General features: G+C 40.8%; 1 protein-coding gene across 1 annotated transcript; it reads right to left on the bottom strand.

The window, feature by feature from the left end:
* Positions 1–635: 635 nt before the first annotated feature.
* HSBP1 (heat shock factor binding protein 1) lies at positions 636–5,696 on the bottom strand. The gene is made up of 4 exons (XM_050923397.1): positions 5,571–5,696; positions 4,181–4,247; positions 3,877–3,996; positions 636–2,100 (listed from the first exon to the last, which is right to left on the bottom strand). The coding sequence occupies exons 1-3, from the start codon at positions 5,613–5,615 to the stop codon at positions 3,878–3,880; spliced, it is 231 nt and encodes a 76-aa protein (XP_050779354.1). The 5' UTR covers positions 5,616–5,696; the 3' UTR covers positions 636–2,100; position 3,877.
* Between the last annotated feature and the right edge of the window lie 17,538 nt (positions 5,697–23,234).

Here is a 23,234-nt window from a genome sequence, read left to right as displayed (position 1 = left end):
CACAGTTTAGATTTATAACTTGAACAACTTTATTGTAAGTCAATTAGTATGAACAGTCTATGCAGATCTTAAAATGATATGTAACTGAGTGAAAGGCATTCCTTTGCATAAAATTAAAATTACTGGTTTCCAGATTAACATTTAACTATTGACACTGGTCAGGTAACATTTCTAACTTTAATCTTTGTATCAAAGTATATAGTAACTTGTCCATTAAGCTGAAATTTTCCACTAAAATGTTTTAATGAGGAAATTGACTTATACTTCAAGGAAAAATTCTAATACCAGTTCTCTGACAAACTCCTTGGCACAGAAATTCAAATCTATTTTCTATAGAAGGTTATCGCTAATGTCTTCATACAAAAATACCAGCATCTGAGAATTAAAATAACACCCAATTTTAACTTGACCTTTTACCATAGTATTGGAAGCACAGACATAATTTCCATATCATAAAATTCAATATTGTTAAATCTAGATTAACCATAAGTGTGCATCAGATAATTTGTTCATAACACTTAATGTAGCTGAAATATCCCTGCTAAGGCCTTTTAGTGATTTGTACAATGTCCAAGTTAAAAGCTTGTGCACGCACATACAGTATTTTACATTACATATGATCTGACTATTGTAAATTACCATTTAAATTTTATTAGATAATTTAATGACAGTACAACAAATGTAAGGCTGGTGATACAGTATACATTTCCTACAATCACAATTTTCCTTAATATTACTATGAACTCAATACAATTTTCCCTGTTTTGAGAAATGTCACAGACCTACATATTGCCTTCATAATTCCAGTGACGTTAATTTAGAGGCACTCATCACAGCATTAACTGATATCCGCTTTATGCTGTTAGTGGCTGTTTAGATTAATCTCTCAAACAAGTCATGGTATTGTAGCAGTCATATAGTATTCTAGCATTGATCAGAGTCCATTTTCTTTGAAATGGTATGGAAAGTTTCTTTAGATAAACATTTGTGATTTCCAAATGCTCTGACTATGGAATTTAAGGACCAGGTAAAAATTGGAGAAAAGTATAATTAAGAGAGAGGTAACCAAACAGAGTTTCTAAAACAGGGTATTAGGAAAACACCCAGCTATTTGTTGCTCACATAGTAGCAGGATTTTATAACCTCGATAACTGGATCTCCTCCTTTCCCAGGATTCCTGAATACGCCGCTTCTCAGCTAAGCAACTTAGTTTCATACAGAGAGCCAGTGACTTGTGTTCAAAGACCAGGTACCTAGCATTTCCTAGACAGTGCCTTATTGTAACAGACCATTACTTCAATGCATATTTTTCAATTCTGATACTGCTGATGGACATACATTAGCAGAGTTTCATTGTAGTGTCTTGCAATGTTATTAGACTTAGCTATTATTACAAACCCTTCATCATGGGATTTATTAATAAATGAATAACCTATTTGTGCAACAGTGGTTGCTTACCTTTGGAGGGATGTTTCTATCATATGTCATATTTCAATTCTTAGTCATAGCCACATACAGTAGGTAAAGTAATGCTAGGAGTATAAGTAAAAAATTGATTCTTTATACTTAACATCTTAAATATCCAAGAGTTTCTTACTGGGTGTATTAAAAACATTACTAATATTTTGTACTGGTATAATGACGCTATCTAAATAGAACTATAAATCAATTTCAATCTTGTGCTTCACTCCTGAAAAGTGAGAAGTTACAAAACAACAAGTAGTTTTTTCAATTTGACAAAAATCACTAGATTTTTTAGCCATCAAAATGAAATTATTAGAAAAGTATAGTAAATAAAAATGTCTTCACAAAAAAATCCGCTCAAATTCAGTAGTTTTAGTTAAGAGCCATCAAGTGTGTGTGTGTGTGTGTGTTTAATACAATTGATCCTTATAACAAGAATTCAAAAAGTGTGGAACTACATTACACAAATCAAAATATACTAACCTAAATCTAGCTATATAATATACATTAAGAATGCAAGCTCTATAACCATATAAAATGCTTTAACATACACTAGTTGCAAAAAACTGTTCTGTAATCCTGTGGATTTGTAAAAAAAAGAGTGTATTCCAGCGTTCATCTTAAATTACTGGCAACCTGTAGGGGAAGACAGGAATATTACTATTAATAGGAATTTAACTAGATAAGTATGCTCAGCAGATATACAATAATTGTGCAATTCAAGAAGAGTCAAGCTCCATCCAAGCTTTCTAAAAAAAGTCTTAAGTAGACTGGAGAAAAAGTGATCCTTCCCCATTTATAGGATTCCATGTCCTAATATCCTATGACCTAATAGAAGTGTAAAATTCCACTACTATCAGACTTAAGAGTCAAAGTTAAACTCTGGGGCAACTAAAGTAGAAATCATGTAACCATTTACTTAAATGCTTGCTTTTTACTCACATGAATAATCTAATATAATTCAACAGAAATATTTTGAGTAAAAGTGGGGTAAGAGTTTGCCGGATCAAGACTTATGTTCACTTCACTTTCATGTCTTAACATCTTGAGAAAAGAAATTCATCTGGTATTCAAGATGAAAACATCCTGCTAAACTATGTCTCCTCTGCAGAGACTAACAACCTCTTAAATCAGGTAGTGCCTATAACTTCTCTCTAATGCTGTTATCTTGATCTATACCTAAAGTTGTGAAATTAGTCCAAAAGCATTTCACTAGTCACCATGAAACCACTGCTAACTTACAATCTTGCACTGGTATTAGTACTTTACTATGTTCAATCAATTGCTCTCCTATAATTACAAAAATGGACTCTGGGGTCTGACTTAGTGAAATCTCACTGCCCATGAAACTTATCCCACTAATTAAAGCCCATGCATAGGGTGAGCATTGTCATAGTAGCTTCAAACAGCCCATCATGATCTGCAACACTCTTAATTAGTCATGAGATTTTCTTAGGCCTGGTCCACACTACTGTTAAACCTATTTCAACAGCGTTAAATCGATTTAACGCTGCACCCGTCCACACTACACTGCTCTTTATATCGATTTAAAGGGCTCTTTAAATCGATTTCTGTACTCCTACAAAACAAGTGTAACGCTAAAATCGATATTACTATATCGATTTAGGGTTAGTGTGGACGCAAATCGATGTTATTTGCCTCATTCTTTTACAGTAGCTATCCACAATGCACCGCTCCAGAAATTGACGCTAGCCTCGGACCACGGACGTCCACCACCGAATTAATGTGCCTAGTGTGGACGCACACAATCGACTTTATAATATCTGTTTTATAAAATCGGTTTTAGCTAATTCGAATTTATCCTGTAGTGTAGACGTACCCTTAGTGGGGACTTTGTCATTCTTTCAATTTATTTATCTGCTGCGCCAGACCTTACTTAACTTGCTTGAAAAGCAGCCGGATTATCCACTGTTCCAAGTGTGTAACACATACTGGCTTGTACTGCCAGGGAGGCAGACCGGTTTCAGGCAATGAAACTGGATGGGGAGGGGTGCATTTGTAGTTGGTTCAAAAGTTAATTGTACAGTGTCAGGCTGAATTGATAGCAGAGGTTATGTGAAGCCGTTTCACCACTTTGCTCACTTAATACACTGTTTTTTTATTTTACTTCTAATATTCTGTATCACTTTTCACTTAAAAAAACAGCCTATCTGCAAAGGGTGGTGGGAGCTTTCAGTTTTTCTGTACCCTTTGCTAAAGAGTGCAAACCAATGCCCTAGAGCTCACTGCATGCCAAAATACATTTTTTCATTAAAGCATTTTCAGAATTATGGCGATTTCAGACTCTGACTCACGAATCAGAGGGTAAAATCCTGGCCCCTTTAAAGTACATTGGATTTTTACCATTTCAAGCAGGAGTTCACTCAGAAAGCTAATAAGCAATTCCCTCACTTTAACTCTTGTGAGTAGCAGGCATCTTGTTCTCTCCTTCCAATTCTTCCACTCCTGCTTGTGTCATGAGGTCTGCAATATTTTTCTCCAGGTCATCAATGCGACAGCTCATGTCATCAAGTTCATATGAGTTAAAGAAAATGAACTGTATGTTTACACTTTTAGAAGCAGTTTATCACTTGACCACAGCTTCATACGTTGTTACAATGGCTTTAGAAATCTGGCTTGCAAGTTTAGAATTTAATATACATAAATATTTGTATACTTTCCTCCATCAGAGGCATTTTACAAGAAGAAAGGATATTTCTTCCAATGATCTGGTCAGACATGGTCTGAAATTTGTCTTGCATCTGTTGAAGCAGTGTCTGTACCTAACAGGGCAAAAAAAAAAAATAAATTTTCTGTACTTAATCAAAATATCTCTTTTTACAATACTTTAGCATAATCCAGTTATTGTTGAGCTCAACTTGTTTCACACAAAACCATACGTTTGGACAGCATTGATCACATATTAAAAGTAACAAATTACTCTAGGAACTCCATGCCAAAAATAATTCAGCACCACCACCCCCCACAAAACCTTAGAGCAGCCTTCGATGTGTAACATCCCCCATTATACACATGAAGAAACTGAGGCTGAATAACTTCTCTGAGGCTTACAAACTGAGTCAGTGTCAAAAGCAGAATTGTTATGCTTTAGCCACACAATCATTCTGCATCTGATATAGAAGACTGAAAAAAACAATTGTTTGTGCTTAATATTTTCAAAATACAACTCAATCTTATACACAAAAAAAGTTTTTAAATTACATGACTAGCTCTGACCTACTTGTGCAGGTAGACACCTAGCAAGAGCCCTGTGATACCAATTAAACTGACAAGTGGGGTGGGGGCGCAGCCAAACACCTGGGTTTGGGGAAACCATTACACTGAAGTGTCCCCAAAAGAACAGCAAGGACAATGCTGGCACAAAGCAATATCTCATCTAGGACCCCCACCCCGAAAAAAAATTTTTTTTAAAGCGACAGGAGCCCGAGGAGCATGGTTTGGGAACGCCTATGTTGTAATCCTGGATTTGACACCAAGCCCCTGTGTGTGTTTGGGTAATTTGCCCCCTCTACCATGGCTCCCTCAGCGGGGCAGGCCTGAGGACTAGCGCTGCTAAGGGGTGGTGCAAATGAACGGTACCAGATCGATACTGCGGAGGGGGGAGTCGGGTTTTATTCCTCTTCTCTCGAGCTGATGCTTTTTGTGATGGGATCTCAAGTAGGCTGGGGACGCCGGGGGCCTTAGAAATGGCTCTTCCCTGAGCTGTCAAGCACCGCCCGGGTATCCACACCGAGCGTAACGGGAGACGGCGAGCGGAGGGGTTAACATGAAACAGTCGCTCCTCATGGTCTGATTTAATGGGGTCTGGTCTGCCCCCCCCCGGCATTCCCTAGTCCCAGTCACTGCTTCCTCTGGGCCCCCCCGCCCCCCGGTCCCTGCCCCTCCCACTGCTGTCCCCTCTCCTGCCCACCAGCCCGGGCCCTCCCTGGGCTCCACAGGCCGGCGCTGGGGCCGCTCGCGGTGCTCCGGGCCTGCGCAGGGAACATCCCCGGCCGCAGCTGGCAGGACTCCGGGCACCGCCCCACTCGGGGTAAAGGCTGAGCCCGGAGCCGCCCGCTGCGCCACCTCCGGCCCGGGCCCCTCACCACAGCGGTGAGATCCTGCACAGTCTTGGGGTCAGTCTCGGCCATGATAGCGGGCAACGGCTCCGTCCAGTCAGTCGCGGGCAGGCCCCGCAGCGTCTCCAAGCTACAGGGACCTCCGCGCCTCGCGCCGAGAGTTCCGCCCGTTCCCAACTCTCGCGAGGACAGGGAGCATTGTGGGGAATGTAGTTCAGCCTGGGCGAGGCCTCGCCGGGGGTGTTGGGGGAGGAGAGAAGTTAGGGTGACCAGATAGCGTCTGTGAAAAAACTGGACAGGGATGGGCGGGGGGAGAAGGCGCCTATGTAAGAAAAAGTCTCAAAAAACGGGACTGTCTCTTTAAAAACGGGGCATCTGGTCACCCTAAGAGAAGTTGACTAGAGGGGGAGGGGAAAGGGGGAGCAGGACTTGGCTAGAGGGAAAGGGGGAGCAGGAGGAGGAAGCAGGACATTAGTAGGGAGGGAGGGACGGAGGGCGAGGGCCAGGCCCGTGAAAAGGAACGTGGGCCCCTGGTACCTTATGCACCATCACACTCATTCACTTTACATACACAGACTCTACAGGCATCCCCTCCACCCTGAGCTCAGGCCCCTCCTGCTCCCTTTCTCCTGAGCCCTGGAGTGGGGGGTGGGAAGGAGAATGGAAGAGGAAAAGGGGGATGGAGCAATTGGGAGGAGGGAGGCCCTGAATCCCATACCAGGATCAGATGCTCTTTTAGGTGGCTGTGTTCTTGAGCATCTTTTAATACCCTGTCCGTGCCCCAAAGTGCATTGTTGCCCTGTGCTAGTTGTTCAGCTTGGCTGCTCTATTCATTTCCCAGCCACCGTGCCTGCCTCTTTGAGCCCACTCCCTTCTCTTCTCTCCACGTCTGCTTCCCTGACACACAAAACATAACACCCCAAATGCACGTGGCTTTCGATTTCAGACTATTGATAACACTTGCTGTTATGTAAAGTGTGCTAAGAGCAACTGAACTTCAGGCCTCAGGTCGTAAACCTGTTGCCTGAAGAGGTCAGGAAGGAGCCTCTGTCACCTTCAGGCAGCATTATACAATTGACTATGTACAATATAGAGTTTTGCACCTACTTCTTAAGAATCAGGTGTTGGCCACTGCTGGAGGCATGATATGAAATGTAAGGAATCAATAGGTCTTCACCTTATACAATAGGCCTTGTGTTTTGGTGTGTTGGAGGTGCACTGTATAATTATCAGGCATTGAAACTGATTAGTGTAAAGAGCACTTAAAAACCCACACAGGAAGTGAAGGTTTACCTTTTCAACCCTTTTTTGCAGAGCGTTCAGCTTTGAACCTAATCTGTCTGTTTGTTCTTGTGTTTGGAACAAAAGCTTTGTTTATACTGAGATTTAATAGTTTTGCTTGTGCACTTACAAAATAACTTCACCAATTGTTCTATATTTTCAGGCTCAAAAATGATTTTATCTGAAGTAGTCATCCTCTTTTGTCATTTAATTTTGAAAGAGAACATAAATGAGCGGTTAAGCCTGATTTGTAAACATTTATAGGTAATCTGGATTCAGAAGGGGGATATCTGTAGGAACAGTGTCATTAGGATTTTGCAATAAAAGTCAGAAACATTACATAAATGGACTGATGATTAGATGATTAAAAGAAATATATTTAGGGATTTGTGGCATATTGTCTACAGGAAAGAAACTATAGGTAAAATGTTGTGATTGTGAGTAATTAGAACACACACAATTTGTGCCAACCACTTCTTAATTATAATAGTCTTTGGTGACAGGACAAGGATATGTGCTACAAAACTGCCTAAAATAAGATTTCAGACTGAAGAGAGATACAAAGGAAGCATTTACTAGGTATAGCCGGCTGGATGCAGGCATAACTCCCTGTCACTCATTTGTGGTTTTCTTTTGACAAGTCCAGTTCTACACTGTGAGATAATATATAGCTGACTGTGCACTGATATTTAGGCTGAACGATGACAAACAAATGTGTTGATTATGAGCCTGCAAGTACAGAACATGTCTCATTATCCACAAATGATCTTCAACTGGCACCTTCCATTTCATCCACAAGCTGGAGTGCTGCATTCATGACATATCGCTGATTTGTCCCATGGCTAGTATGCAGAGATTTATATTAACATTGTTCTGATGAATATGTTGTTAAAATATCACAAGCATTATGTGTAAAAATGTTTTTAGCTATCTTTTAAATTAAAGACCGCTTCTAGTTCTGAGAAATGTAAAAGAAATTAACTCCCATTAACTCCTATCTTTTGGTTGCTAAGCACCTGTATATACATGCTGCACATTACTAATTTTTCTTTGTCTGCCTCTTGTTATATGCTGATGTGATTTTTATTCGTCTACATGTCCTTCTGGTAAAACTTCATTGGCATTTGTTTCCCACCAGTCTCCTTAATTCTCTTTGCTGTTTTAGGAGAAGTTGTTTTATCTCTTGATTCTGATCATCACTTAACCTACTATGTACTGTTTCCATCTGCCTGTGCCCCAAGCAACGGCAGGTTAGAGAAATGATTGGTCAAATTTTTCATTCAGTTACACCAGTGAATCCAGAGTAACTGATTCACTGGTCTCTGTCCAAAGAATATAGGGGTGGGTGCGTTGGGGAATAGAATTCACACTCCAAACCATTGGGCCATTGTCCTGACTGCTATTCTAGCCTCTAGGCTAGACCCTTGCCTCGTATGAGTGGGTATTGGGTCACTCAATCTGTGTAAGCATGGTTCTAATAATTGCTTCCCAAGTCTGCCCCTCAGTGTCAACCTATTTTGAGTTGGTGTGGAGATTCCTGCTATTACATGCGGAGTGTGTAAGTGTCTGCTAGCTTCTTCTAGAATCTCTTTTCCTTATTAAATAACTTTTACATGTTTTCATTGTACACAAACCTAAGTGCTATGTGTTAAGTGGACCTGTGGTATAAGGTGTAACTGGTAAGCTGGTGTGTACTATTCCTTTGGAAGTAGTGGATCTGTGAATTCTGTGAGTGCCCAGTGGAACAGGGGCTAGGCACTTCAAGGGGATGCTCAGTGTGCTCAGGGGATGGAAAAAGAACAGAAGTACTTGTGGCACCTTAGAGACTAACAAAATTAATTTGAGCATAAACTTTTGTGCGCTACAGCCCACTTCATTGGATGCATAGAATGGAACATACAATAAGAAGATATTTATACATACAGAGAACATGAAAAGAACATGGAAGTACCCATACCAACTGTAAGAGGCTAATTAATTAAGAGAGTTAATTAATGGAGTGCGCCTATTGCTTACCTGGGCTGACTGGGGAGAGCTTCTGTTGCTGGGGAAGTCAGGGAGCTGATCCCTAGCAGGTACAGACAAGACTTCCTTGCACAAAGAGCAGATGGTAGCGAGGTGCTTCACAACCATGGGTACCCCCAGGAAGTGTTACAGATACCATATGGGTGTTTTAGATTAAATATTGCTTCTAGTAGTGCACTATGCCCCTCTATAGTTAGCCTACACTGCAGTGACTTGGTACATCTTACCTCTTTATCAATTCAGTAAACAGTACTAGGATTTCACATGAGTTTTACCAGGATTCTAGAAATAAGGAAAGATTAAACTTCCTCAAATAAATGGTTGACTGCTTTGACCTGAGTCATAGAAGGTTTAATGAAGTGAGAGGCTGGCTTCATGATAAAGGCACTAGATTGGGCTAAAAGAGACCTACCATCAATTCTCAGCTCTGCAACACATGCCCTGTCTGACCATGGGCAAGTCACTTAAAGTGCCCTTCTGTAAAATGGGGATATTAGTCCTGTCTGCTGGGTAAAATTATTTGGCCTGTGTTATGCAGGTCAGACTAGATCATCATAATGGTTCTTAGATCTATGAAAGTGTCTTGCAAGCTCTCTCTGATTCTCAAGAAGTTTAAGATCCGTATTATGGGGATGTGGGTTTTGAGGTGAGGGTTTCTTCTTCTTATCATTCACTTACTTGTGCTGTATTCAAACAAAGGGTAATTTTTAAAAATAATTTATTTTCTTTCACTTTTTTTTCAAGACTAGATTGAGGCAAAATGCAAAGCCAGGGAAGAGAGTGTGGATTAATGATCCCTTCACAGTAATGTTCAGAGATAACTCAAATTAACAGAACAGCAGTAAGCTGGGCTGTTCTTTAACCAGCTTTTTAATGGTGAAGTCTTAATGTAGAATGAAGAGACAAGAGGACCTCTAGAATTGATAAAGGAGCTGTGAGGCTCCTTAAAATCAAGGGATCTTAAAATACAGTGATATAGAATTCCAGTCCAGAAAGAGTGGGCACTATGACCCCGCAAAACAATGAGTCATAGTCAAACTGCACATCAGATCACATTAGCATCTCTCCACAGAGATTAAATTGAATTTTGCTATTGTAGAATCATCTTAGGTTTCCTCAGATTTGCTGTCTACAAGCATGATCCAGTTCCCATTGACTTCAGTGAGGCAGGATTTTGTTCTATATGGTCCTTATCATTCATCCTCCAAATGTCAGGTTATTCACCTAGTGTCTTACCTTCCTATAAGAGTTTTAATCAAAAGCACCTTGATTAGCCACTTAACAGTGAAGAGAAACAGGACAGCAGAGAACTAATTTTATCTTTGTTATTAAGCTCCTTTCACATCTCCACAATATGTAAAGAATTAAGACACAAAATAAAGAACCATCCAGTTAAACCAAAGGGAGTATTTGAGAGGCAGAATGCAATTACCCAAAGCAGAGTTTTTTCAGGATACCTGGGTTCATGCTGTTACTATTGAAAAACAAGTGGTCATGATCTTAGCATAACATCTCATGTAAATTACAGCCCATCCAGCAGCCCAACATCCTTGGTGCAATGCTGGACCATTTGCACAACAGTAACAACTCAGAAGAAAAGATTATATTATGTTATGTATTCTGTAAACCAGTAAGCAGCCCCTATATACTAATTACTTTTAGACATAAGAACATAAGATGGCCATACTGGATCAGACCAAAGGTCCATCTAGCCCAGTATCCTGTCTTCTGACAGTGGCCAATGCCAGGTGCCCCAGAGGGAATGAACAGAACAGGTAATCGTCAAGTGATCCATCCCCTGTCACTTATTCTCAGCTTCTGGCAAACAGAGGCTAGGGACACCTTTCCTACCCATCTGACTAATAGCCATTGATGGACCTATACTCCATGAACTTATCTAGTTCTGTTTTGAACCTGTTATAGTCTTGGCTTTCACAACATCCTCTGGCAAGCAGTTCCACAGGTTGACTGTGTGTTCTGTGAAAAAATACTTCCTTTTGTTTGTTTTAAACCTGCTGCCCATTAATTTCATTTGGTGAACCCTAGCTTTGTGTTATGAGAAGGAGTAAATAACACTTCCTCATTTACTTTCTCCACACCAGTCATGTTTTTATAGACCTCTATCATATTCCCCCTTAGTCATCTCTTTTCCAAGCTGAAAAGTCCCAGTCTTATTAATCTCTCCCCATATGGAAGTTGTTCCATACCCGTACTCATTTTTGTTGCCCTTTTCTGAACCTTTTCTAATTCCAGTATATCTTTTTTTGAGATGGGGCTACCACATCTGCACGCTGTATTCAAAATCCTACCGTGGATTTATATAGAGGCATTATGATATTTTCTATCTTATTATCTATCCCTTTCTTAATGATTCCCAACATTCTGTTTGCCTTTTTGACTGCTGCTGCACATTGAGTGGATGTTTTCAGAGAACTATCCACAGTGACACCAAGAGTTCTTTCTTGAGTGGTAACAGGTAATTTAGACCCCATGATTTTATATATATAGTTGGGATTATGTTTTCCAATGTGCATTACTTTGCATTTATCAAAATGAATTTCATCTGCCATTTAGTTGCCCAGTCACCCAGTTTTGTGACATCTTTTTGTTGCTCGTCACAGGCTGCCTGGGACTTAACTATCTTTATCTATCTATCTAAACCTATTAAGTGCAGTTACCATAGTGTGGGGAAATGTGAGAACTGTGTAGTTACATGATATTTACTAAGTAAAACTCTCCTGCATGTACCTAGGATGTAAGCACAGTATTTATAATCTGTGAATCTGAAATCAGTTTTATTGCTTTGCAGACTGTACTAAAACAAGGACTGTTCATAGCAAAGCTGTTTTCTATTGAGATATATTGGTGCTGTTGGGAGGTTAGAAGGAAGATATACAACGGAGGGCTTTGTTACTGAACTGGAGACAAATGCAGTAATACTGGAGTCCTGAGGTCTCTTTCCCTTGTTTTTTTTAAACCAACATTCACAAGAAGAGCTAAACAGAGCATTTCTCTTTGGAAATATTCCTTGGTAGGCTGATGCAATTAGTATTTAATAAGATTTATTCTGACAACTTGAAACGTCATTTAATATACTGAGGCAGATTCTAAGATGGTGTAAATCAGTATAGCCCTGTTGCCTTCAGTAAACCTATGCCAGTTTCCATCAATTGAGGATCTAGTTAACTAAGTTTTCTGACAGGAAATCTGAAGGAGACACTGGAGTTATACAAGGGATGAATTTTGCCTAGTAGGCCAAATTCAATCCTAGTGTTAGCAGGAGAAATGCCAGTGGAAGGGTCCATAGAAGGGGTGCAGGATTGAGCCTGGACTGGACAACTTTGTTTAAGTTCTATATGAGCTGAAATATATTGTTACCTGAAATAAGGTCATGTCCCTAATGTTTACTGATTACATTGAATATTTCCTCAGTTATTTGAAATCTCGACTATCAGATCTTATCTGAATGCCATGAGGCAACACTGAACAATTGCAGTGATTCTGAACACACCAGCATGTGTATATTGATTGTGCATACAAACTGTGCCATCAGAATTGCCCACTGCCATCATTTTATTGTACACAACTTAGGCCTGATCTATATTGGGTGGGGGGAGGAGAGGGGAGGGAATCGACTTCACTGTGGTGAGTCGACAGCTGACGCTCCCCCGTCAACTCCGCCTGCGCCTCTCGCTTCGGTGGAGTACCAGAGTCAATGGGAGAGCACTCGGCGGTCAATTTATCACATCTAGACTAGACATGATAAATCAACCCCCACTGGATCGATCACTGCCCGTCGATCCTGCGGGTAATATAGACAAGCCCCTATAGAGTTTAAGGTACCTTCTAAGCCTTTAAAATCACATATACCTTTTTGTGTTCTCTTGCTACTTAAGCCAGTGAATTCAAAATATACAAGTTATTGAACCCAGAAAAATGAAATTTTAATAAGTCAATTATACTTGGGTAGATGAAGGCTGAAATGATTGGGAAAATATTATAGAACAAACAGAACTCGTGTAATTTTGAGAAAAGGAATATTCCTTGGCAGTTTTCAAATATACATGAGACTGGGATATATTAAGCAAAGGACTGTAACTAGAAAACTTCTAGCAAGGGAAAAATAACAGTCCTAACTTTTGGTTTCATGAATCATGTGAATTATATTTAACTAAAACTGTATTAAATAATTATGGGGAAAAGCAACATTAAGACTAGAATAAATTGGAAAGTAATTTGTGGCAGAACAGGAGCAATTCATGGTGTTTTTTTCAGACCACATTTTCAGAAACTAACACTAATTAGATTTGTCTGTGAGTGTGCATCAAATGTGATGTTATTGTCTAATGAACAGTGAAATCATACTTGTTGCAACTTTCCCCCCTACTAGTTTTTACCATGTTGTATGTGCAGTGAGATGCATGTGCCGTTATCATCAGAACTTATCCAGGTTGGGGAAACTTGCCAATCCTACACTGACATCTGTGAAAGTACAAGACCCAGAACTGGGGTAGACTATTGCACTAATTAGAGTCCAGTCCGAACTTTTGTTGGGGAGACCCTGTGGCACAAGGCCTCAAACACCCCCACTTCCCTCAAGTCACATGGTCTGAGGGAAGCAGAGCAGGAACTTCTGGGAACAGAGGGATTTCCCACCCACCCCATAGCAGGAGCTGGGTTCAAAAGTGGGAGCAGCAATGGGGTAGGGCAGGGGTGGGCAAACAACGTCCCAGGGGCCACATCCACATGTTTTAATCTGGCCCTCCAGCTCCCACCGGGAAGCAGGGTCGGGGTCTTGCCCACTCCGCATAGCTTCCAGAAGCAGCAGCATGTCCCTCTCCGTCTCCTACGCGTAGGAGCAGCCAGGGAGCTCCGCACTCTCTCCCCACAGCTCCCATTGACCAGGAACCAATGGGAGCTGCAGGGGCGGCGCCTGCAGACAGGGCAATGCGCAGATCCACCTGGCCACACCTCTGAATAGGAGCCAGAGGGGGAACATGCTGCTGTTTCTGGGAGCTGCTTGAGTGGAGCCTAACCCCCTGACCCCTCCCATGCCCCAACCCCCTGCCCCAGCCCTGATCCCCCTCCTGCCCTCTGAACCCCTCAATCCCAGCCTAGAGCATCCTCCTGCACCCCCAACCCCTCATCCCCAGAGCCTGCACCCCCAGCCAGAGCCCTCCTGCACCCCAACCCCCAATTTTGTGAACATTCATGGCCTGCCATGCAATATCCATACCCAGATGCGGCCCTTGGGCCAAAATGTTTGCCGACCCCTGGAGTAGGGAGAGGTCAATGATGTGGGCAAATTCTGGTTCGCACTAGGTTATTCTTACTCTCTGCCAATTGGTTGCTTCTTCCTATGTCCCCACACTGACACTTGGTTAAAGCACTTGAGAGTTTCTGAATGCTGGGCACATGGCAGTGATTCTCGGCCATGCTTGTTATTGAGGGGTGAAAGGCTTTTGCAAAGAGATGGATCTTGCATTTTAGAATCCATAGTTTCCCTGTTTCTGGTGGAAAGAGAGTTCTGCTGTTGATGGGCCACTACTAAATCTGACCAGCTCTAGCAAAAAGGAATCCAGATACTCCCTAAAGATCTGCAATATGTCCCCACATTACCATAATTCTTTACTCTTTGGCCAAAGCTATGGAATCTTTGCAGCATCAGTTCTATAGCTTGCAGTTTGGAATGGATGGCTTAGAAAGTTCATAGGCTTTATGAACATGCATGCGGCTTTACTTTATCAGCATTGATTATATTGATAGCCAGTTTTGGAAATGGTAATTACCACCCTGTAAACTGTATAGTTAAACAAACAATACCAGGTTCCTAAATACCTGATTCATTGAAGCAGTGAAACCCAAGTACACTTAGGGCCCCCAGAGATCCAAACCTACAGTGCGGATGCAACGCACAACATGCACGTGGCACTGGGGTTTGAGAGTTCACGTAGGCACTTTGGATTTTAATGGGCTTCAGGGCACTTAGCACTTCATGGGATTGCATCCATAGACGACTTCTTCCCTGAAGAGCTTAGAGTGCATCTTTAACCCACAACCTGTCTGCAGTTACGTTCTGGAGTCTTTTTGAAACGCTTAGAAGGAATTCACATTATTTATACTCTTCTTAAGATGTGCACTTTAATGAATGGCTAATGTGCTGAAGTAAGTTTATAGAGAGATAGAAGCTCAATTCTATGCAATAATATAATGTAAGTACAGTGTCAATAGAAATAATATGGAATATCTCGCACTGTTATCCATGTGCTGCTGCTCAACTTGACCTAAAGGGAATAATCTGTAGTAGATGAAATGCTGTTTTATTCTCTTTATTCATTATTCAAGCCACGGGCTGCTTTAAGCTACCATCTGTCCTCTGATACACTTAATATTTGGAGGTATTGATCAAAGACTGGTGGGTTGTGCAGGCATAAAAAACTCATTTGACGGAGATCTATAAAATGTGATAATTACTTCTCAAAGTTTCATGACGAGAAAGGCATAATTATCCAAAGGTGGAAAGTTTAAATAGTAACTTTATGAAGCAATCTTAAATGTATACATTTTACACATGTATCAGAGGGTAACCGTGTTAGTCTGGATCTATACAAAGCTACAAAGAGTCCTGTGGCATCTTATAGACTAACAGACATATTGGAGCATGAGCTTTCGTGGGTGAATACCCATGCGTCTGATGAAGTGGGTATTCACCCACAAAAGCTTATTCTCCAATACTTCTGTTAGTCTATAAGGTGCCACAGGACTCCTTGTCACATGGTCGGTCCTAAATTACATGGAGGGAAAGATTGCAAAGAAAAGAAAGATAAAAAAAATTATTCTCTCTGGCTAAGAGAACATACATGAGACATTATAATATAAAAGTAGCTTTTCCAAGGCAGTAGGAGTGAGGATCAACATCAGGCTTATATTGGAAAGATAGTTACAATCTTAGCCTCTGATTGGGCACTGAGAACCATCTGTTTAGACCCCTGTATCTGCATGGAGTCCCACTGACTTCAGTGACACTCAGTGTAGAGGCAGGATCGGGTCAGTATCCAGGACTTCCATAGGGACCTGATAGTCAAGATACTGGCCCAGTCTCTGGCTTATGCTTTGTCCCTTTTGCTGCTCAGGTGGCACAAAGGGGACGGATTCTGGCTGCTGGCATAAAGCTGGTTGAGCCAGCTACTGCTTCACCCCCATGGCAGAAGGGTTAAGAAACATGGCAGAGGAGTTCCACGCTGTCACTCCAGTTTTCCACCGGTGTAAAGTCGAGCAGCCCCAAGGCTCCTCTGAGCACTGGGATGAACTGACGGCCTGACACTCTCAGCGTCACTTCTCTGCACTAAGCAGACCTCAGCTGCTGTGGAGAATCTAGCCCAATGACTGCAAGATGCTGATTGCACTCATTTGACTACAGCAGGGAGTTAGGATGGTCAGCACTAGAAGAGAGAAAAAAATTGCAAGTGCCTGATGGAACTCAATAAAATATTGCCCCAGTTGAAGTCAACGGGAATTGTGGGCACAGAGCACCATCCAGGATATAGATAAAAACTTTGTTGGTTGAAGCTTTATTCTCAACTGTTTGCATCATGAACTGTACCTCAGATCTAAACATTTTTCTCTCTGTGGATTTCAGATGCATTTGTCATTTTATTGACTGAAATACTTGGGGACCTACCTTTTAAAACCCTAATCCCCTCTTCTCCATAATTTATATCCATTCTAGAGGGTATCTCATTAAAGTTCCTAGGAACAGCAGTCACAAGTAGTAATTTAATTAAATGTAGTTGATTGGATTTCGATTTCAGTAATTAGAGAGAACTTTGGCTGAAAGTTTCTGCAGCAAAGAGAGTTTTAAAGGGGTGAGACAGGAGAAGTTCTTAGCGGAGATTCTGCACCAAGTGTGACATCAGTGAGAGGATCAGTCCCTCACATACACTGACTCTTTATGCAGGTCAGTGACAGAATTGGACCCCATAGGACGAATAATCCTCTTCCTTTGTAGCATGGATTGCTAGATCTGCCTAAGCAGTACATATTAACCAAGAGGGTGATCCTAAATCATTGCTGGCTCGCTTTTCAGACGTTCTGAACACCCTCAGCTCTCATTGCCTTTGATGTGAGTGACAAGATGCCCTGCAAGAGCTCAGGATTTGGTCCTTTATCAGAAGAGAACTAGTTGCTGCAATGCTGGCAACATTTCCTAGTGATAACACATTTTCACTGGAGAAAATTAACAACTCATTTCAAAGATTGTCCTGAGAGTGAACAGATGGCTGGTTTTGATTCACAAAAAGACACAGTTACTGTTGCTGGTGGAGATGGCAAAACTGGATCGTTTTTTCAAAATCCCATTCAGTGCTTTAGTCACAAGCTTCTGCTTTAACCACAGACTAGGATATGTTCCTGTTGGTAACCAAGCCAGTTCAGTAATAACTTTTGAGTGCATGATGATTACTCCATAACATACAGGAATCATAGTTATGAACCCAGGAATTGAAAGAGCAATACTTGACCATTACAGCAATTATGACTCTATTTCACTCCAGAAATCTTAGACTCACAAAAGCTTTCAGTAAATTTCAGTGGAATGGCATTTAATGAGTCTAGGAACTGAGGGTAACATTTCTGAAAGCACCTAAGTGAATGAGGAACCTAAGTCCCATTTTCATAAGTAATTTAGAATCAGGTTTTTAAAAGGATGTCAGTGCCTAAAGATGCAGATATGTGCCGACTGGTGTTTTTCAAACACACCATTGATTTCAATAGGAGCTAGGTGCCTAGGTACTTTTAAAAACTCGAGTACGTGCCTTCCTGCCTCTTTAGATGCCTAAATAACTATGAAGATCTGTCTCTTAGTGCCTTTTGAAAATGGGACTTAGGCACTTTTGAAAATATTATCCCAACTCTATAGTATTAGTGTTTGCATTTCCAAATTAGACAATTAAGTGTGACTAACACATATTTAAGCATGAAGAAGTATTTGTTGGAGTATAGGCATCAGGAACCAGGGTACACCTCTACCCCAATGTAACACAACCTGATATAACACGAATTCGGATATAAAATGGTAAAGCAGCACTCCAGAGGGGCAGGGCTGCACACTCTGGTGAATCAAAGCAAGTTCGATATAATGTGGTTTCACCTATAATGTGGTAAGATTTTTTGGCTCCCGAGGACAGCGTTATATTGGGGTAGAGGTGTAGTTGTTTAGCAGCTATAGGTGGGTGTGGTTTACTTTAGGTTTTTAACTGAAATTATAAAAATGAATGAAGTTATTTTCTACTCTTAATGCAGTCTTTGCATTTTGAGCCTAATCAGTTGAGCCAGGGAGTCATTGGAATATCTCACAGAGAGATAATACAATTAAGTTATTTGGTGGTTTAACGTGTAAACCAATAAGTCTATGTCTCATTAATTAACTCTACCTTCGTCTCAGCCTAAGAGATGTAAATTAAAAGTTTGATCCTGCAAGTTGCTGAGTACCCAACTTTCACTGGGAATTGTGGGTATTCTGCAGCTCCAGGAATTGCTCGATTGCAGAATTGAGTTCTGGGCCAGTATTATGAAAAGGAGAATACTTCAGAAGAACAGTTACTTGCTTGAGGAGTTTCACAGTAGCAGCCGTGTTAGTCTGTATCCGCAAAAAGAACAGGAGTACTTGTGGCACCTTAGAGACTAACAAATTTATTTCAGCATAGTTTTGTGGGCTACAGCTCACTTCTTCAGATGCATAGAATGAAACACACAGAAAGAAGATATTTATACATACAGAGAACATGAAAAGGTGGGAGTAGCCATTTAATAGGCCAGTTGGCATGGCTACTTCCACCTTTTCATGTTCTTTGTATGTATAAATATCTTCTTTCTGTGTGTTCCATTCTATACATCCGAAGAAGTGAGCTGTAACCCACGAAAGCTTATGCTGAAATAAATTTGTTAGTCTCTAAGGTTCCACTAGAACTCCTGTTCTTTTTGCTTGAGGAGGACATTGTAGGTAGGTTGTCAGATACTAATTAAACACTGGGGAGTTTCTGGTTTAAATCCTAACAGTGCAGTGGCGGATGTACTTAGATGACTTTCTGTCTACAAAATGAGAAGATAAAATTTAATCCAGATCTGAAACAGGAGATAGCAAAAGTAAAGGGAATAGAGGGTTATTAATGCAAACTTATTACATTGTACAAATTATATTGGGTTGCACTGGATAAAAAAGATTGCATTGGAGGTAGGACACACATCATAAACTGCAGTCTCAACGTGATTGTAATTAAATGCTGTCTTAGATCCTAGTGCCATGTACCATAGCTAAACAGTGACCCCCTAAGGCCTTGTCTATGCTACATTTACTCTCAAACTCCCCTACCCCCATTGCTAATCCGAGTGTTGTCTCACTGGTGGTAGTGATGGTGGGAGATCTAGTGTAGGTAAGGCTTCAGGAGGGCATTTATATGTTTCCTACCATGTCATCTAACTCCACTCAGAGCATGTCTACAGGACACATTGCTTAAAACACTAGCAGCTGCCAGGGGCTGGTCCTAACGACGTTATCAGTTTGGTAGCTGAACAGGTGGGAAATTTGGGGCCAAAAAAAAAATCTTATGTAGAAAAGGGATAACAACCAAATTCTCTTCTTGCACGAGGGTGAATCTGGAGTAACTCTACTAACTTCACTCCTGATTTTTATATACAATATGGATGCCTATTGATCAGCATGCTTTTTTTTATTCTGCTTAAGCCTTATTGAGAAACAATGGAAGTGTAAAGCAAATGAGAAGTCAAATATTAATTTTCCTCTTTCATCACAATGGGGCTTCTTTCTTCAGTCATTGGCACTATAGTGTTACCCATTGTTTTTGGAGCTCCTGAGAGAGAACTATGGACACAACTCAAAGCCCACGGTTGGCAAAGGCAGCCTTTCTGTTGACTTCAGTGGGCTTCTGTGTAGGCTGTACATGTGTTGTGATGCCTATACTTAAGGAGTTGAAGTTGTTCCACTCCAGCCTCTATTCAAAGGGCCATTTCCTTAGCTGGTGTAGATCCATGGACCTCAGTGGAGTTATGCTATTTATGTCAGCTAAGAACTGGCCCAAAGTATTCCTGCCCATGCCATTTGATGCCTTGCCTGTAATGTTATTTACAAGAGCTTTTAGTATTCCGCATGCAGTGCCGTACCATAATGATTTTGTAGATTTGGTTGGATGCTGGCTCTTAAATCGATCTCACTGAACAATTTGTTTCCCGAAGTTCACATTTCTGTCCACCGAGATCACAGTATTTTAATTGAGTTATTGACTAGTTGTAATTTGTCCGACTGATGATCAAAATCATTTCCCCTTGGCTTGTACATCTGCTTCTTCTGGCTGGGTGGCTAAGTTTAGATATGCTCTGGCTTTTCAAGGTTGACAGTATCCTCAGAAATAGCTGAAAGGAGGTAAATGAGCACAAACTGGACACTTTTTCAAGAAATGAAATTGAAAAAAATATACACATTTTACAAGAGATGCTGACATGAAGTACTAAGTGCTGTTATTGAGGGTACGTCTTCACTACCCGCTATATCGGCGGGTAGCAATCGATTGCTCGGGGATCGATATATCGCGTCTCTTCTAGATACGATATATCGATCCCCGAACGCGCTTATATCAATTCCGCAACTCCACCAACCCAAACGGAGTTGCGGAATCGACAGGGGGAGCCATGGACCTCGATCCCATGCCATGAGGATGGTGAGTAATTCGATCTTAGATACTTCGACTTCAGCTACGTTATTCACGTAGCTGAAGTTGCGTATCTAAGATCGATTTTCCCCCGTAGTGTAGACCAGCCCTAAGTCTTATGGGCATTACACTGGGCTATCAGTTCCTCCCAACAAGTTATTAATCCCCAGGAAATTCCCTGCACTGAGACATTGCTGCTTAATTTAAAATACTTTTGACAAAGCTCATTATTATCATATGTTTTGCCATTCTCAACATTACCTCCACTAATCCCCGATGGAGATATAAATTGTTGCTGAAAGTTGTACTGCTCGTGTCTTGACCAAATAGTTTTGGTATTTCTTTTTAAGCTAGTAGTCAGCCCTGGTATTGGAGAATATAAAAATGTCAAGGTCATATGAGCTGAAATACCTTGCCTTTCACATAAACATTTCCAGTAATGTGAAAGAAATATTTCTGGCTCATTCACTTCTAGGGTGCATGTATCATATGAACCTGTGCTGAATATTTAAATGGATGTTAGGGATAAAATATATATAAATGAATCACCCTATTAGTTTAAATTCACTGGACTAGAATGAATATTCCTTGAAGAAATCTCTTAGAGGATTCATTGGCATTTTGATTGCTCTTAACAGACAAAGCTGGATGTATTTAATTATAGGAAATACTTTCTATGTGTATGGAGAAGAATAGATAATTGTTCTCAGTCTGCTCTGCCAGGATTCGTTTTCCTTTGCTATTACATTGAAAGAACTTTGCAATTAAATTGGGAACTGGGAGTTACAACTATATACCTATCCCAGTCCCCAGGCCAAGACTAAAGACCACCAAAATGCTTTCCTATTGAATTGTGCCCTCTTTAAAGCTGTGAAAGAGGCATTGTTTGCAGATGGACAGGGGTGGGAGCCAGAAAACAAAGGGACAACTGGGGCATAGGTGTTGCAGCACCCTCTGGCTTGAAGTGGCTTCCATTATATACAGGGTTTGCAGTTGGGGATGCTGAGAGCCACTGAACCAACTATAAAAACTGTTCCAGCCCCCCTGAACTGTGGAACCTGGCAGGGGAAGGCAGACAGGGTAATGGGTAAATTTTGTTCTGTCTGTGAATTATTTGAATAATGGACATATTACAATGGCTTTGTAGAAATCTGGAAATATAGTATCAGTTTTTGCATGAGGGCTCAACATTGGCTTAACACTGCTCCTGTTAAAGTCCATTGTTAAACTCTCATTTTATCTCAGCTATATTGTGATTTGAGATTAAGTGAACACATCATTTGTTGATTTGCAGTGATAAGATGGCATGGCTTTTTTAACTCCAGTATTTAGATCAAAGAGGGTAAGTACTCATGCTGCTTACTTCTTCACTTTGAACTGTGGCACAGTGTTGCCTTTCTTCCCACTGGAGTCTGCATTTAATTATTGGGTGGTCTCTATACTGTAAATAGGCTGTGAAAATCTCCTCTGTTCTTCAGTGCTGATCTATCTATTGGCCAGTCTGCACTTTCTTTAAAGTTCAGCAACGTAAAAAGGTGTCTCTTGTCCATCTATACCATATTAAATGGCAGTTGAGAAATAATTGAGACAAAATAATTCTTCCATACCCATCATCCTTTTTCTAAACTATGGACAGAGCTCAGCATTGAACATGATGTCTGAACAATAAATAAAATTCTGAATCTCAAGCTTGGGACAACTGGTTTTTCAGATTTTGTACACAATTGGTTTCTGGCCTGCTAGCTTGGCATACAGTATTTGCAGGCTAAATAATTCACTCATCAGTTCTATGAGGGCAGAGGACTGGGGGATTGTTTTCATTTTCCTGAGGACTGGGCTCAGTTTTCAAAAGCATGGGAACATCTGGGATAAGGAAATCTGAACCTGGTCCAAAGCTCTTTGAGTCTCATGAGAGTATTAATACATACCCTGGGTTAATTAATAAGTAAAAAGTGATTTTATTACATACAGAAAGTAGGATTTAAGTGGTTCCAAGTAGTAGCAGACAGAACAAAAGTGAATTACCAAGCAAAATAAAATAGAACACACAAGTTTATGTCTAAGAAAATGAATACAGATAAAAAACTCACCCAGAAAGCTTCCTTTTACAGACTAGTCTTCTTCTAATCTGAGTCCAGCAATCACTCAAACCCCCTGTAGTTACTGTCCTTTGTTCCAGTTCCTTTCAGGTATCCTTGAGGGTGGAGAGGCTTTCTTTAGCTAGCTGAAGACAAAATGGAGGGATCTCCCAGGGGTTTAAGTAGACTCTCTCTTGTGGGTGGAGACCCCCTCCTTATCCCTATGCAAAGTCCAGCTCCAAGATGGAGTTTTGGAGTCATATGGGCAAGTCACATGTCCATGCATGACTCAGGTTTTACCAGCCAAGCCACACTCCTGGGAAGGCTCAGATGTGGATTAGCATCTTCAAGTTCATTGTTGGCTTAAATGGTTTTTGACTGGGCACTTAATTTGCACTTTTCTCAAGAAGCTGACCAAATGCTCTACTAGGCTAATACACAGCCTATATTCAAAACTTCAAATACAAAAATGATACATGCATACAAATAGGACGAATACATTCAGTAGCTCATAACCTTTACATAGATATGTTACATGGCATATATAGCCTAAAACATATTCCAGTTATGTCACATATACAATC

The sequence above is a fragment of the Gopherus flavomarginatus genome, chromosome 14, assembly GCF_025201925.1.
Source record: "Gopherus flavomarginatus isolate rGopFla2 chromosome 14, rGopFla2.mat.asm, whole genome shotgun sequence".
NCBI lineage: Eukaryota > Metazoa > Chordata > Testudines > Testudinidae > Gopherus > Gopherus flavomarginatus.
This window is presented reverse-complemented; position numbering and strand designations above follow the sequence as displayed.